The 18,445-nt window shown below is 37.6% G+C and overlaps 1 protein-coding gene across 1 annotated transcript; it reads right to left on the bottom strand.

Annotated features, from left to right (window-relative positions):
- Nucleotides 1–7,958: 7,958 nt before the first annotated feature.
- FOXJ1 (forkhead box J1) lies at nucleotides 7,959–18,190 on the bottom strand (the record flags this gene model as incomplete). The annotated part of the gene is made up of 2 exons (XM_083356944.1): nucleotides 7,959–8,777; nucleotides 17,669–18,190. The coding sequence occupies 2 exons, from the start codon at nucleotides 18,188–18,190 to the stop codon at nucleotides 7,959–7,961; spliced, it is 1,341 nt and encodes a 446-aa protein (XP_083213070.1).
- Nucleotides 18,191–18,445: the final 255 nt, after the last annotated feature.

Here is an 18,445-nt window from a genome sequence, read left to right as displayed (position 1 = left end):
CAATTAACCAGTGGAACAACCTGCCTCCAGAGGTGGTGAATGCTCCAACACTGGAGGTTTTTAAGAAGAGACTGGACAGCCATTTGCCTGAAATGGTATAGGGTTTCCTGCCTGAGCAGGGGGTTGGACTAGATGACCTCCAAGGTCCCTTCCAACTTATTATTATTATTATTATTATTATTATTATTATTATTATTATTATTATTATTATTAATCCTGAAGTTGTTTAATCCAATTTTTCACATGTGATAAATGCCTTATTTCAGTGATTTTTACCAATTTTAATTTTTTAAAATTTTCTCTCTTGTCATGCTTCTACATTGAGATATTTAATGTGCATTGTTGTATTTTTCAATCGTAATTTTAAAACAATATTGTAATTTGAAATCTGGTTCTCTCTTCCTCAGCCCCTTTAAATACACTCACATTAGGGAAGGATGATTTAGTGCCCTGATAATGAACCCGTCATGTGTATCAAAGGTGACATGCCATGACGTTTTGGGGTGACATCCCAGTGTTCACCAAGACCCACCAATAACTATTCTTGAAAGCATGCCTTGTTCTCATGTGATTTTTGAAGGCTGTAAAGGTAATGAGAGAATGGGGTGTACTGGAGCCTTTGAAACTCACACAAGAACAAGGCATGCTGCTGTGTGGTTTTTGGAAGCTGCAGAGGCTGTAGAAGAGTATTCTTCAAAGCCAACTCAAGATTGAAGGCCTCGTGAGCCCCAGAGCAGCCTCATGTAATCCACAGGGTTCTGTCTACAGAAAGAAAGTAGTGCCTGAAGGTAAATGGCATGGCAGATTCTGGGTAGCACTGAGTCGCAGGGGCAATTGCCTTGGGGAATGGCACAAGGTGGTGTTTTTGAGTAATAACAGTTGTGCTTGGGCTGAGGCCTCTACTCTACATTAGGCCCAACCTCAGCACTGCCAAGAGCAGCTGTTCAGGGTGTCCTAGATAGGGGAGAGGTAGATAATTGTTTCTCTTTTATTTGTGTGTGTGTGTGTGTGTGTGTGTGTGTGTGTGTGTGTGTGAGAAAGAGAGAGAGAGAGAGAGAGAGAGACAGACAGACAGACAGACAGACAGACATGCCAGCAGACTCAAGTTTGGCATTTTCTGAATTTTTCACATGCTGAGACTATCCTCAAATCCAAAAATCCCTGGGCTGACTGCAATGTATATTACAAAGAAATGCAGTTTGTACATATTTATTTGGTTATTAGTGACTGAATAGCGGAAGTGAATAAGCTTGGGATAAAGCTCTGTGCAATTCCCAATCACCTATTTCTCCATCACCCATCCCTCCAAAAGCTATTTCAAAGTGACTCCCTGTCACTTGTACTTTTGCCAACCTTGAAATGATGAAAAGATTATAACTCGGTTGGTGCTAAACCCTCTTTTTCTCCATTTGACCAATGGGATCTTATCATCAGTGCCCCACTCCGTGAGCTATAATCAGCTATGGTATAACAAATATCTCCTTCATTCCACACAAACCAACTGAGCATCTCCTATTCAGTATCCCTTTTAGTATAGGAGGCATTTGACTTTATCTAATCATTTCCTAAAAACTTTTGAGAGGTTGCTATGAAGAGAAGCTATCTGAGGTAAAATTGATTATAAAAAATACGTAAACCACAGCACTGAAGGGCTCTGAAAGCTTCCCAAATGCCTTATGCCCATTTCTCTCTTTCATTTAAAAGCAGCTATGAATTGTGAAGGTGAAATGATAGCATCTCATCAGTTTTGCAACTTGGCACATTTTCCGGTAGCTGCAACTACAATTGCATATTGATATAGACGCTGGATTGAGTGAAGGGGAAGATAAGCTCTAACAATGAAAGCAGGAAGAGACAAACTATAGGGCAAGATGCTGAACCTCTACCAGAGGGAAATCAAGCAATGGTTAATTTAAGCCCAAGAGGTAGGAACACATTGAAGTGAAAATCCTCACCAATGACAAAATGGAACGCCTTCAAGATCTGCAGAGGTGTAGTGAGGGAGGGAACCAACTGGGATGTAATTTCCACAGAAGAAGATTTAGGAATGACTCTGCTCACCCAAACCACCGATATGAGATTAGAAACTTCCAGAGTTGACCTTGAAGTGGTGCAAAACCAAGAAGACACTCCCTTGGTACTTTTCTGTGTGCATTGTAGGGAAATGAGGTCCGCTGCAGCATATTTCATATCATTTTAATTTTTTGCCAGAGTGGGAGAGAGAGAAAATAAATTTGAGCACCACAGAGAAGACTGGAGGTCACAGCAATGCATAGAATCACAAGTAAGTTGTACTGGTGATAGTAGTGGCTATTAGGAGTAGTTAGTAGTAGTGGTCCCCAGGAATACAGAACAATCTCTTGATAGATCAGATTGCTTTGGCTATATATCATGAGCTGAATAGCCTCAGTGGGCTATTCAAAGAATCTTGCAACTGCTCCAGAACTAAGAACAACTTTAAGTTGCAGGCTGAAACAAATTTCAAGAACAAACAAGTATATGCGATTCCATATAGAGTGGACACCATTGCTTCAGATGTACTTCAGCTGATGAGATTGCTTCTGTGTAATGATGCATAATTACTATATGAGGCCTAGCCAGTGGTGGGATTCAAATATGTGAACAACCGGTTCTCTATGTGGATGCCCCTTCCAGAAGTCCATTCTGGGCCTGGGAAATAAAAAATTAGCTACCAGTTTTGCCGAACTGGTGCAAACAGGCTAAATCCCACCACTAGGCCTAGTATAATCTGATGGCCTCTATGCCCGTGGTGGCGAACCTATGGCACGTGTGCCACAGGTGGCACACAGAGCCCTCTCTGTGGGCACGTGCGCTGTTGCCGCAGTCCTAGGCCTTCAGCTGGGTTTTATAAAACCTTTTTGCTTTAGGCCTCCGCCGCCGTGTGCAAAAAAAAAAAGGTTCAATCAATCAATCAATTTAAACTCGCAGGAAAAACAAGATCTCGCAAAGTTGGAATTGATTGAACTTTTTAGTCCCACCCAGTCTGCCGTTACCACCACAGCCACGCCTACCCAATGGGCCACACCCACCCAATGGGCCATGCCTACCCGGCACCCGATGATACATAAGTGGGTTCTGGGTTGGAGTTTGGGCACTCGGTCTCCAAAAGGTTCACCACCCCTGCTCTGTGCTATTAATGGAAATGCTGTATTTTGCTGTGCATACTTGCTTTTGTCCATCCTTGTTGAGCACTGATAACAACAAATAACTTTTAATATATTATTGAGCAGGAAACAAAGTGTACCAATGTTTTTTTTTATTTTTTTTTAAATAGCAAACAGCTTTCCATAGTTAAATTGCACACGTATTGTTGCCGTTTTTCAACATGAGTAGGAACAAACCCCAATCCAAGCCATTAAAATGGAACAGAAAGGAAATAATTATGTTAAGAAAAAGCAAAACCAACCAACGCCCCCCTTCCCTATGTCTGGTTTAATATACAGTAATGGTAAGATTTAATTGCCAGTACCGTAAGTTTCCAAGTTCTTGAGAGATGTGAAGTGCACTTTTCCAGATTTGATAGTTCAACCCACTCCTGGAGCAATTTCACAAGTGAACGATGACTGAAGAAATAACTACAAAGTGGGACAGATTTGAAACCAGACTCAAGTTCTGTCAGCGCTATATTACATCCATTAGTTTTGACAGAACTTAGTAGTAAATTTATGAACCCAAAGCCTAAAACGAAAGCATGCTACCCATTGCAGTGTGAAATCCTGGATGCAATACAATGTGTAACTTGCTATAGAAAACAGTATGTTTACAGCATAAAAGCCCTCTGCATAGAAATTACTCCTTTTCACTCTTCGGTATCCTGTTAGAATTCTCATGGAATTGTAGTTCTGTCAGGTGCAGAGATGTAATTGACAGATTCACTGCCATTCACAGAGTTACAACTTTTAGAGTTCCTTGGTTGGGAATTAAAGAGGCTGAATTATTACAGAGGCTTTACATTTGTACTATAGCCATTCAGAGAAAGCTCTCGACTTGTTCCAATAGCAAACTGGCTTTGCTCCATAGTACTTCACTTAATCTTGACAGCAGCCGGTGGTCCAAAATGCTGACATTATGTTTATTATTACTATTACTTTCCAAAAAGAAGAATGGAAGCAGACTTTTCAGCAACAGTCATTCCAGAAACACCGACCAGTTTCACTGGCCTCTGCTTCTGCTGAAAAGACCTGAAACAAATTCAGGATTCTAAATTTACAAAATAAACACTAGTTCGATTACCTAATTAGAGCATTTAAATTAGAATATACAACTGTCACAGGCTTCTAAATTAGGTTGGAGTCATTGTATATAACCTACAGAAATCAATAGCAAAGCTCCAATTAATTTGAATATAAAGACAGCAAATGTACATAAAGTTGCAGCTTTAAACATCCTGCTAAACTACATTGCTATGCAATTATTGGTAAGGGAAAGGTAAGCTATTATTCAGATGAATTAAATTAGTTGCTTTATGTGGTCATGGGTGGGCCTGCATTTTGAAGTGCCATATCCTATGGTAAAAAGCATTGGGCTGGACCAAGCCAGATCCAATGTGTATTAACTGACATCAGTAGAAAAGTTAGTTAAACCAACAGGATTTTAAAAGACTAAAATCTGTATAGATCACAATTATTATTGAATCAATTTCAAATCTGAATTCATGGAATTACAATATTCCTAATTTTAAATATGACATGCTATTCCTCAATTGTTTGAAAACTGATGCTGTACAGATGGTCCATTTTGCACATAAATTCCATTTTCACATTAGTTTAAAATTCTGTTATTCCATCACTTACTAAAATAGAGGTTTTCCAGCAATTCCATTTTTTAATTTTTAAAAAATTATCTTCTGATATGGTTAAGACTGCTCATATTGTTCACAACAGCAAAGCTTCTTTCTCATTCATATATTCCCCCTTCCCTAATTTTTTTTAAAATTCCAATATTTTAATTATCAGTAAGTTGAGTAAATTTGATTAAGGATGGGGGTTAGAATCTGAAAATAATAGCTTGAATTCCAGATCAGTCCTCCCCCCGCCCCAATAATGGGGATACCTCTGATGCTAAAATATCCTCCAATTTTTCCACAACAAATAAAATTGTGGGCTGGATCTTATTCAATGCCAGGAAGCATAATTGTTTTTACCAACACTATTATTATCAGCGATCCCACATCTGTTATGAAATAATAGGAATGTACTTCACTCTACAGTGACCATACTTTTTCAGTTCCTTAGACCTGTGGAAGCAATATATTTTAGAATTGGCACAGCCAGTTTCTTAAAATTGCCATAATCCTTGATGACCAAACGATCTCGAAAAGTCAGCTACTGGAAGCTACAAAGAATAAATGTAATGCTGAATAGGGTGAAGGAAAATATATATATATTTTTGTACTACCGATTCCATATACAAACCAGGGAAAGTTTATTTCAGGAAATATTTCCAAGCTTTTTCCATATGCTTCAAAGTTGTTCTAGAAGAATCATGAGCATGTACTTTATTTCCTTTAAATAGAGACCTAATTTGGTCTTGCCCAGAAGCGCAGGCCACAAAAACCTGCAGACTCTTGGAGGCTACATCAAATAATCTCTGAGGATGAATGCAGTCTAGAAGTTACCAGTTGGTCATCCATTTTCTTCTAGATTGCTCAGTACACATTGAGGAAAATACTGCATCTCCTCCAAATACAATCTACTGACTCATGCTGCATGATCAGAAACCTCAGGAGAAATTGTGTAAAACAAACTAGAATCACATGCACATTTATTGTGCATGCCTCACTCACACTTACTCTCCAGCTGATTTGAAAAGGCCTTGAAATGTCTAGAGAGAGAGACATTGAGAGAGGGATCACTGTGAAAATAATTGTTTTGTAGTGCTGAAGGTATTACAAAATAATAATACATTTTTCTGTGCAGATTTAAATGTGAGTTCAGATTAAATGTGAGTTGTGGCACAACACAAAGTTCTAAATGTAGATTCTCTGTTTCTGCAGAAGATAATACATGTATCCATGATGTGGGCAATTTCTAAAATTAAGAGCATGCGAAATATTCAAATGTAGCTCTTTCATTCACATAATCTAACGGGCATGTGTTTTTGTTTTCTCTGTACAGATTTGGTCAGAAGAGTGTTTTTATCACACATAAATCATTGTATTTGCTGTAATGTAGCACCATAACCTTTGCCCTGAGGATGTGACACTTTCTACACCAGAGGTTTGTTAGGACAGACTAAGTGTATGAAAATATAAATATTTCAAAATGCATTTTGTAGCACTTAGGTTAACAGCTTTAAAGTAATGTAGGCAAGAAAAAAATGGTGCAAAATTTTTCAGTGCTGTAAATTCTATTTGGACACTGAGCCTTAACCTGAATGGACCCATTGAACAGCTCCTTTAAAAAAAAATAACCTCTGTGAAATACCATTGTGGTGTCTCTAATAAGGCTATGACTTTTCAAGACATATTTTCCAAAACTACCCTAAATATCCTCATTTTACTTTATTTGAATACATTCAAAGGCTGTTATGACAGCTGATTTTAGGTGCAAAGTGCCTAGTTGGATGACAAGAAAGTTCAGTTCTAGATCAAAAGCAAAAGTAATTTCATCAGAGTGAAGTTTTAAGTTGTTCTTTCTTTTGTATTTTCTGCTATACGTATAGTGGTCTATAGTGTTCCGCTTTAGTCTAGAAACCCCAAAGAACATGACAGTTATGAATTGTTTTGGTTTGCTTAATCAGTTCTACATTGCCACTGGTTGGTGAGTCACATAAGACAAGGCATAACTTAAAGCAGAGAAATTAGTTTTAGCAATTCTGAGGGTTGACCAAAAGACAAGAAAATAGAGTCCTACATAATCAGTCAGCTGAGCTGACGATTGAGTTGTTGAAGCATGCCATAAATCCTTGCATAAGCTTCTACTTATAAAAGGGCATAATATTTTTAAAATAAACGTTAACATCCGAGGGTTTACCTACTTTGACTTTTATGTCTAGGTATTACAGCGTACAGAGTCAGTCAAGAAGTATTTTAGATACAAAAATAAGTAAAAAAGGAACATCTAGAATAAATCAAGTCCCGTGTATAGATTTTTTAAAAATCTAGTGGCAGATGTTCCCACTGACGTATTATATTTCCTTCTGAATAACAAGCATTTGATACACTTCAATCTGAATTTCCATTATTACAAATACTCCTCCCTCCCTCCCTCCCTCCCACCCCACCCCAATACTCTACTGATTGTGCCTTCTGTAGCTAAAAATATAACTTCCATTACAGGTCTAGAGATAGATAATAGCTTCTGTTTTAAAAGCTTGAAACAATTTGACTTACTGATTTATTTTAGAGCATGTAAGTTTTAAAATCTAAATTGATCTAGTGTGGTAGACAGGTGGTTGCAACTCCTTGAACAGAGATGGAAATTGTACTTTCCTGTTAGATTGTCCCATGTTTTAACTAGAAATCTTCCCTGGGAAAAACACTTACCCAAGAAAGGAAAGAAAGAAAGAAAGAAGAGGAAACGGTTAGATGATCTAATATACCCTAATCACCAGAAAAGGCCTGCTCTTCCAACCTCTTCAAATAGCCTCCCTTCTCCCACAAAGAAATTATCCCCTTTTCATTTCCCTCTAGCCCCAAATAGAAAAACCTCTATTTCTTTAAAAGAACACAAATAGACAATGTATTATTATTATTTGTTATCTGTTGGGGTGTAGTGTTCCCCATAACAAATGAGTTACTTTTAGATACATCCAGCCCAATTATCCAGATCTTCTTTTTCCCCCATCCTAACTTTTCAGTGAGACAGTGGGTCCCAATACTAAAGCTGTCTCATTTGTTCATGGATTCTTCCTTTTGTCAAGTCCTGCAGCTCTGGGACCATCTTGTTCTTAGAGTTGGTTAATCTTGAACCTTCCAATCAGGGAACTGTCTTTCATTAAAGACAGCCAGCATTGCTCCAGTCATTCATTTCTGTTTGCAAAGAAGGATCATTGAGTTCAAACAGTGGATCCATGTTGACAGAATTTGAGAGGTAATCATTTCTCCCTTCATCCCAGGGATGCTGAAGAAAAGAAGTGGCAATAAATGTTTCATCAAAGTCCAAGCTACTCTGGTTAGATTCTGTGAGCACATAATCTTGCCCAGCTGGGCACCACTCCTGTGGGCAATCAATATGTCTTCCATGCACTGTCAAATCTACATCCCTGGTTATTGGGCTGATTGGAGGAGTAATTTCCAGATCCTCAAAGGTAGAGAAATCACCATTTAAGGTGGTATCAAAGATAGCCTCCCAGTCAAAATCACCTTTGAGAGAGCCAAGCTCTGTCTGTTCTTCCTGAGTAAGCATAGGGGAGCTGGAGAAGCGGGCTGCCTTGTACATTCGTTTTGGCAGCGGCTGCTTGCGTTTATGGCTCATTTTTCCATCGGCTGGGTTCCAGTTCTGGTCGCTGGTCACTTCTTCAAATTCTTTGAGCAGCTGCTGGGATTCTACATTGATCTTCAGAATGCTGCTGGTTTTCCAAGAAGTTGCTGATTGGTGAGCTGAAGAACTGGAACTTGCCTCCTGCTGGATTCTTCCAGTGAAGGCTGGATGTATCTGCACAGGAGGCATCCTGCGTTTTTTGAAAGCTCCATTCATCAGTCTGTCTGCATACTGAGGATCAATCTTCCAGAAACCACCTTTTCCTGGTTCATCTTTCTCTCGTGGTACCTTGATGAAGCACTTATTCAAGGACAGGTTGTGCCTAATGGAATTCTGAAATTTAAAAGGCAAAGCTTAATATGAGTTGCTCTGGAAAGGGTGTTAATTTGTAGTGCAAGTCTCTCTACTGACATGAATGCAGCTGAATAGACCCGTTAGAATTACTATGTTCTGTTCCAAAAGAAAGATGGAACACTGAAATTGTCTACAAACAAAGGCAGATCTTGTGCATCAATTAACAGGTATAATATTCGTACAGTACCAAACTATAAGGATCTGAAGATCATTGTCTTTAAGATTACACAGGATATATTTTAATGTATGCATTAAATTCATACCAACTGTGTTTTTAGTGGGTGCCCTGCAAGTGAACAAGGGTAAAGTCAGAAAAGGCCATTTAGCTGTTGAGTAAAATCTCTTGAATATTGCAGGAGCTGAAATTAAAACATCTCAGGTAGATCCAGAGCTATTTATCCTCTGATTCAACACTAGTGTGACAGGGAGTCCATTATGTCTCTGAGGAATTGGCTCCCCTGTTGAATTGCTCTTCTGCTTAAGACTTTTTTTTTTCAGATGGACTTGACTTTTCTGTAATTTAAATTTCTACAAGCCTTATTAAATGAAAAATAATTGGTATATGATATACCACTAGCAACTGGTGAAAAGTTTAATGTTAAACAAAAGAGAAGTTAAACAGAATATTGGGATCTAGTCTTTGTCTGCTTTCTATTGTACATGTAGGATGGCTTTCCCAGATTGATCCTCTTAAAATGCAAGTTAGTAATGAACTATGGGCAAAAGACATTTTCCACCTGAATTATAAGTTAACTCTTTCAGTAACCTTCAAACCTTCACTAATGTCTCTAATTCTCCAGAGTTTTGAAAACCATTCTTCCTAAATTATAAGTTGTTTAAAAAGATTAAGCAACTAAACAAGCATTGGAATTCAAATTAGTGACTTGAGACAAATACTGAATTATAAAACATAACAAGGATCTCACTCTTCTCAATCTCATCTTTCTAATATTAGACTGGCACTGGTTCTCTTATCATTCATACTGGCAGATATATAACTTTCAGCTAAATAACCCACTCCTACATTCATATTTTCTAAATATAATTATACGGTTGTATGTTTCTGGACTTTATTGAAAAGAGGGTGTGTGTTTCTTTTTTTAAAAAAAACTCCCTATATTTCATTCCTTGCTAAAAAGTAAGAAATGATTTAGTGCACAGACATAGGAATTGCAGCCAGTATTTTTTTTAAAAAAAAATAAATCAAGGTTGTGTTTACATCTTGTAACTTATGGAAAATAAAGCATCAATGAGTTTTTTTTTCCTTTAATGGACCCTAAAATTGCATGCAAAAATAAAACTAAACCACGATTTGTTGAATAAGCCAGTGCCAATCTGGCAGAGAAGTAAAATAATTCTGGTTCGCCTGGCCAATTCTTGTTTTGTTCCCTTTTCTTCTCTTCTGCCAGAACACAGATGCTTCTCTACTTCCCAGCAGCAGTAAAGAACTAGTCTGCCAGTCTGTGTGTGAGAGGTGTTTTCTGTTTTTTGTATAGTGAGCTCTTTGCTTTTGTGTCCCTGGAGGTTTTGTGTGTGGTTCTTCATTTAACCTCTCAATATGTGTGAGAATGCGGCTGCCAGACAGAATGAGAAATTTGGGAGAAAAACAAGAGGGCTTCCTTTATTTTCAGGAGCGGGTTTCTCTGGTGGCTAATACGTACTGCCACGTCCTTCTCTATTTGGATGAGAAACATGGGTAGAAAATTAAAATAATTAAGACAGGATCCGGGGTTTCAGATATTACTTGCTACGGTTAAATTCGGTCAATTTCAAGACCAGCTTTGCTGAAAAAACAAACTATGGTTTGTTTTATCTTCTAAGGTGGAGTCATAAAAATCACATAACGATTATTCCCTCACTAGTGCCATAAAGCATCCTCATAGCATCACCCAACTGTGATTGAAGTTATATAATGCGTGTCCTTGCCTTATTTTGTCCCAATGGGAGACCCTAGAAGATGCTGTAAATTGCCAGGGAGAAAATTACTTTAGTCAAAACAAATCTTAGATTAGTGCCCTGTATGAGTAAGGGCTGTCTGTTTTCTGGAGTCACTAATGAATTCACGGTTCCTGTTTCATTGATTTTAGGTATGTATAATCATAGCAATTTACAATGGAATGGAAAACATAACCTTCATTCCATACCTTCAGCTCTGGCAAAAAGCGACTTCCTTGCTCTTATCACAGTGCTAGAGAGTAGAAAGACTAGCCAAATATCCATTACAATTCCAGGATAGACAGAAAGCTGGCTTTAGCTGATTCTGCCCCCACCCCAAAATACATCTGGGCTGTGGCTGTGGCACTACATATAAGAACTAAGTACTGTTGAATTCACTTTAATCCCAGACAGATACAGATGGGCCCACGTAAAAAACACTTACTTTACCCCTTGCTTGCCTATTGAATTATATCTGCACCCCTCTGTGCTTCATCTCAGACATCCAGATATCATCTGATCATTTTGTTGAGCTTTGCACAAAATGGTGTTCTCGTTCACAATCAAAATGAAAAATCATAATGATCAAGAACATCGATGGAGAGACCGATCCTCAAACGAGACATTTCTAATTTTACAAAAGAAAGAATGTGTCCAGAGTGGTGGAGCCCAATCCCCAAAGAAATTCAGTTATTCAGTAAATAACTTGGTCTTTCAGTACACAAAGCCAGGAGGGTGTTAAGAGATTGGATATGGTGAAGGATTGTGTGTGGATTTTTTTTTAAATGTTGCCTAGATATCTTTATGCTTATTCATCCATAATCCTTATTGCCAAAGAGCAAAAGCAGGACTTGAATCCCTGGAGGGCTAAATAAAAACCTATTCCTCCAGGCTGAATTCCCTGGGTATCTTGGCTCTTTTCCAAAACATACAACTGACTCCCACAGGAATCTCCTTCCATCTTCCCCCCTGCCCTGCTTATGGGAGGCCTGACATTTTACTTGGAGTCTGTATTTACAGGAATGGGAGCTAGTGAGACGGGTGAGAATGTGGACACCAGTGGAGGGAGACAGGGAGAGAGAGAGAGAGAGAGAGAGAGAGAGAGAGAGAGAGAGAGAGAGAGAGAGAGAGAGATTCTTGCAAACAAACTTATCTTGGATGAGTTAGAATTTATTGTATAATGAAATCTTATAAGGGTCAATGAATACTCCCTTCCCCTGCCTTAGAGTCATTTCAAATCTGCTGGGCCGTTGGAAGCTGCTTGTGCCACAGCTAATTAATATTTTTTATAATTTTCCATGCAACTATCAGCCAAACCACCTGCATCTTTGCAAAGAGATACCGAATGTTATCTGAAAGGAAGGAAAGAGAGAGAAACAGGTGTCTAATCTAACAGGTTGCACATACCCATAAAATCAAGCTTTTCTTTCCCTTCTCTCTTAGCGCTCTTAGAGCTCACTTACTTTGTTTATTCTAAAAAAAACAACATAGCATCTCTCTGTTCTATGACAATCTCATGGGGAGCTAGAAAATTTAAACATCTGGCAATATGCTCAAAAACTTGGTACTGTACTTCATGTTCATTAATTTTTAGCTTTGCACCCTTTACTGATATTCTGGTTGCGGTTGCTGTGTAAACAGAATATAAATCCATTATTCTCAATTTTGATTCTGAAAACTTGGGTCAGCCATTAACAAAAATCTGAGTCCCTCATTTAGTCACACACGCAATAACTATGGGTGCTTTAGGGGAGGTTTGCATTATTATGATTTCATTCTGCCGAGTTCATAGCTACTTTATAGGTTGACTTCCAGTTCTCTACATATATTTATTTTTAAATTAAACTGTTGGCATCAATTAAATAATTTTGGAATACTGCAACTGCATATTCCCTTGCTGCAAGCATATTAATGGTGCTTCTTGAATTGAAGTATCTATGCATATTCTCAATCATTCAGGTCATTTGTCCCAAAGGTGCTTTTCCAAAAGGCAACTGGACTTTCTTGGGGTTTTTTTGTTTTTGTTTTTGAAAATGTCTCACTTCTCATCCAAGAAGCTTTTAGAACTGAAGAAACTTCTTGGATGAGAAGCAAAACGTTTTCAAGGGAAAAAACACAAGAAAGTTCATTTGTCTTTTGGAAAAGCACTTTTGAGTCTTGAATTGAGGCTTACTGTGTTACCTAGGAGCAATACCAATGAAATGTCCAAAAGATGTTGTCTTATACTTCAGAAAAGTATAAGAAAAAAGTTATTTTCAAAGATATTTTAGAATTAATTCATATGTGGCATTGCTGGTTGTGAGAGAAAACAGGTTAAATTCTGTATAACTCTGTTGCTTCAACAGAGTGGGATGAAAACTATTTTGGAGTAATAAGGTCCTTGAACATCTTAATCTTTTAAAATTCCTTTTTTTTTGCATTCCTAACCATGATGGGCAATAAAATTAACACATTATCAAAATGATATTAGAATATTGTTAATTTTAAAACAAAGAATGTGAGTGTAAGAGAGAATAAAATAACTGTTTATACTGCAGTTATACTGCATTTATGTATGTATGTATGTATGTATGTATGTATGTATGTATGTGTCTGTTATGTATCTATGTATCTATGTATATCTATCTATCTCTATCTATCTATCATCTATCTATCTATCTGTCTGTCTGTCTATCTGTCTATCTATCATCATCTAATTTACACAGCCAACTAACACGCCAAAAGTGACTATGGGCGACATATAACAAAGCTAAAACAGTGATTAATAATACTTATTATGTGTTACATGCAAGTGTAAATATTCAAAACTGTAATATTATGAAAAGGCTTTTTCAAGAATACACCAGATTTCCTCTAACCCTAAAAATGTATTATCCACAGCATTTATTGTAGTTTTCCAACAAATTACTGAAAAACCAAATTATGTGACTCCAGAAATTTCATCAGATTAACATTTTTATCATTTAAAGATATATAGCATCTGTTCATATTTAATTTAATTTAGGTTTAATTTAGGACAAATAATGGGGAACTGGTATACTCTAGACTTTGGGACCAAAGGGTTAGGGGAGCCAAATGTGGAGGAGGGCCAACATAATCTGGATGTTGGCTGTTAAGATGTAAGATGTAAGAACCTCTGTACTCAAGAGATCATACTTCATTTGATAATGGTATATTTTGTTGAGACAGCAGTATACCTAGAATTAGATAAGTATATATGTTTGCATGTATAATCCAAATGACAGCAATAGGAAGCTGCTTATGGACATATCAGGATATAGAGGGACACAGAGATGAATGAGCAGAAAGTTGTTTTTAAAACTTTCTCAAAGAAATGCATCCTTTCAATAGATCTGAAGTAATGTCAATCAGCCCAAGACATGACATTCCTGTATAAGTAGATAGATAAAACAAATAAATTATTATAGATTTATCTTCTAAAACAAACTTACAGGAACATATATCCCAGTAATATCACTGAATAAGAACAATTTACTGACATAAATGTTTTATATGAGGACTCTCTACATCCTTCCTCCCTAGTGGGAATTATAACATGAAGGAAAACAAGTGCATATATGAAATAGTTATTTTGTGATCAGGGCAGGAATTATTCAGTACATTACAATGAGGTCACTACTGGAAGCGTAGGAGCAACCATGGAATAAAGACTGACTATAGTCAGTTGTTAGCACTTCAGAAATTGGGTTGATTTTCAACTTCTGTGAGGGGGTTGGGGTGAATTGCAAGTGCTGTGTTGGTATCTTTGGACAGGCAATGAAATTGTATTACTTAACTTTGATATCTTCACTATAATATCTAGAAACTGACTTACTACTAATCAGTTACAAAAAGAAAATGTTAGGGTTTTTCTCTGAGATTCTCTGCTATGCTTCAATGGCATTTAATCTCTGAGATTTAACATTACATCCTAATCTGTAATTTTACAAACACAAGGGAAATCAGAAACAAGAATGCCTGAATGAAACACATTTTCTTTTGGTTGAGATTAATTGGGGATGGTATTAAAATTCTTTTTTGCTTGTATGATGTTGGCTTTTAAGTATCCTACTTCAACTGGGAAATGTGGGCAAATCACAGGCAGAGATCATATACACTAAACTAATTTATACGGTATTATCATTTGTTTGGCTTTGCTGTGCATTGTTTGAAGTTAGCGGCTCGGATTTATAAATTATGTCTTAAAGTAATGTGTAAATCCATAATGACTTATTCAACAAACAGTGAGTTTAGTGTGATGCTTGAAACAATCTACACTTTTACAAGCATTGAAATTACAAATAAACATCATGAAATGTACCATTTCTCCTTATACAGCACTCAGCCAAAATTGAATAAGTGCATTAGAAAAGACCTAGTGATTACCCCTTACTTGATCTCCCCTGGTTTTCCTATTCACTTCAATCTTTGGCTCAAATATATTTTAATAAATCACATAGAGCCAAATACAGTATTAGGTGTGCCAGCTATGGTAGTAGATTCAAAAAGAATATGACAGATTCCTGTCTGTTCCTTCTGAGCACTCCTAATTACTGGCTCTTTAATGGAAGTTGCTATGATCAGTACTGACATAAGATTCAACTGTAAGTTCAGTTGGCTTCTACATGGAATGAGGGAGGGTGCCATCTTGTTTTCTGCTTCAGGAAGCAAACCATTTTGGGCTGTTCTTGTGTCTAATAAAATAGCCCGTCACTTCTGTTCGTTTCTTTTCTCCCAGTATCTTTTCTCACTTGCTTATTGCTAATTCTTTCACATCTTTCTTCATCTTCAGTCCTGTGAAACACCAGATGGCATCCAGCTCTTTGCCTTGTATATAACTGATATAGCCAGAGCTTTTGATCTTCCCTTTCCAATGGATTAAAGGAAGCGGAGAGGGGGGGGGGTGTATGAAAAAGAATCTTCCTTAGGTCAGGTTACCAGTTAATGTGTCCTTTCCTTTCGCCTGTTCCATCCCACTCCATAACCGGTAAAGAATGGTTGCTTTAAAGCTTTCTTGACTACAGTGGCATTAACCTGGTTTCTTCTGTTTATGACAAACCAAAATCTGGAGTATAGGAATTGAGCATTAGAACCTGAATATGGACTGCTTTCCATAACAAATTGCCACTTCCAGATTCTTATGGAGAATCAAGATATTTCAAGATAAAGCAGTATGTTAATGGCAAAGCTCACAGCCTTCTCTTTGGGCCAGTGTAGTATCAGCATTCAAAACCCTAAAGGCTCTAAAAGCATTTTAGTTAACATTATGGGTCAATAACCCTTCATAAAAAAATATAAATACCTCTGGAACTGGCCTCTTTTCTCTGTAGATAATTCTCTTATTTTTTGGATCTATATTTGTGACTGAATGAATTAGAGCCATCCAGTGTATGACAGAGAGGTAATAGCCTCCAAGCAATTTTTAGATGCACAGTATCTTTGATCAGGTTGATATGTTGTTCTAAGCTATAATATGTAGGTTTGGGGTTCAGTGTATTGTGTGTACGTGGCCAACATGGCTATAAATAATAATTTATGGTGCAATATCTAGCATGTCTCCAGTAAGCTGTACTTTGTCTACTAATCAAAGACAATTGGAGAAGAAATCCACAAGGTCCCCAAGAACTGTTCCATTGGCTTAAGACCTGCTCCAGTCTTTGCATCTAGTTTGAATGCATTCCAACAGAAAGGGAATCAGAACTGAAGTGTTCAAATTTTGAAACTAATGCTATTAATATTTGCAAGACTTAAAATCTTGGTTTGCCTCCTATCCCAAAATTCAAAACATGCAAAAAAAGTCCTATTTTGGGGGATCCCACCTGCTTTCGGGCCCATAGAAGGAAGGGTGATGGGCCACATTTTTTGTACCCAATGGTAGCTCAATAGGTGGATGGAGTCTAAGACATACTGGCCCATACTATAAATAGATCTGACCACTGTGAAGATTATCTAATTCCTTAGCCTTTTGTAATTTTTTTTAAATAAACCATATTTAATCTACTTAACTTTTGTCTTGTCCACTACATTTCATCTTTCCATTTTTTTCTATTCATCCCTCCTTATTTTCTCTTACACATTTTCCCCATACATTTTGTATACTTCCTACAACAGCCTTCCCAAGTAGATTGTGTATTATGGGAGTTGTAGTTCAAACGTGTGGACAACTTGGGGAAGGTTGTACTTGAACACAATTTTTATACTGGCATTCTAATTGTGATTCTGTTTTCTATAACTACAACAATTAGCTTCTGAATAATCCACAGTGTTTGTCCTTTAGTGGAAAGATAGTAGATAACCTTTAAAGGAAGAACATGCCTGTTTACATTGTTCTGTTTTCTCATTTACACCAATCTCTTGTGCTACTAAGTGCTTACTCCAAGCAAAACACTTCAATAGGAAACACACCAAGTACAGTAATTGTACTCAAGGGAGAAGGAAGCAGAGAAAGGTTCAGCACGAATACTAAGTGCCATTGGTTGCTTTCTAATGTCATGGTGGGTTGTCAACAAATCTATTCTTCTCTCAGAAGAGTGTCCTACAGCCAGAAAACTTAGCAACATGGTTCTCATATAAAATGGCAAAACATGAAAAAAGAAAGATGTTACTTTTTGAGGAAACTTGATCCAAAAAATAAACTGCCTATAGATCTACCATAGTTGTTTCTGAAATCTCTGGACATGTAATTTTAGAAGTTATTCTTAAGCCCCATAAAATGTTAACCTGATTTATCTAGCATGCAAAGGAATTACACTGAAAGTCACAGAGAAATTGTCAAAAGAATTATAATAAGCCATTACTGCTGTTGGATGCATTTTGAGTGAAAAGCTAGTCATTAATTCAAAACTGATATAAGTATGCAGGCACTATAACTTCCCATACATAATTAGGTTCCTTACTCAACAGTTGCCAAAACAGGAATTTTCCTAGTTACCTACCTGCCATGTAGGGTCAGCATGCCGGAAATAGCAGAAATTATCAGTAATCCATTTATAGATGTCTGAGAGGGTGATCTTTGTTTTCTTGCTTGCTTCCATTGCCATACAGATGAGGGTAGCATAAGAGTAAGGAGGCTTCACATGAGGGTTGGTCTTGTAATCTATGTTTTCTAGTGGCTGGCCTTGTAGATGTGCAGTCCTGGATGTGGAGGAGGAAATTGGCTTGCCAGGGGTATGGGGCATTCCCATGCATGCTGGATCACCAGCAAGGGGGGAACATGGTGCAGCCGAGCCAGGTATTTTGTGATAACCATGAGGATCTGTACTGCATAGGGAAGAGGATGACTTGCCCATGTTTGCATTGATGATGGAGAATTCCTGAAGCCACTGTAGGCTGGTCAAGCTGTCGTCCAGGTTGCCCGAATCCATTATGCTATTGTCTTGACTTTTTTCTTCCTCTGACTGCATATTTAGCCAGCTGTCAGTCATTCCAGTGGAAGCCAAAATAGGCAGGTCCAACATTCAGGAATTGTGGGAGAGCAGGAAGGGGGGATTGGAAAAGAATGGGGAGGATGGGTAAGGGAACAATCCTGAAACAATAACATGAAGACGTTCAAGGTCCCTAACCACTACGCAGCACACAGATGTACCCTTGAGCAAGTTACTTCCCAACCAAACATTAAAAAGCACAGGAGCCAAATATATCCTGGATGTAACCCTAGAGAATGGAGTCACATCTATCAAATCAAATCAAATCAAATCAAATCATTCTTCTCA

This window comes from Vipera ursinii (assembly GCF_947247035.1).
Source record: "Vipera ursinii genome assembly, chromosome: 2".
NCBI lineage: Eukaryota > Metazoa > Chordata > Lepidosauria > Squamata > Viperidae > Vipera > Vipera ursinii.
Note: the sequence above shows the minus strand (reverse complement) of the source record. Positions and strands in the feature narration are given on the sequence as shown.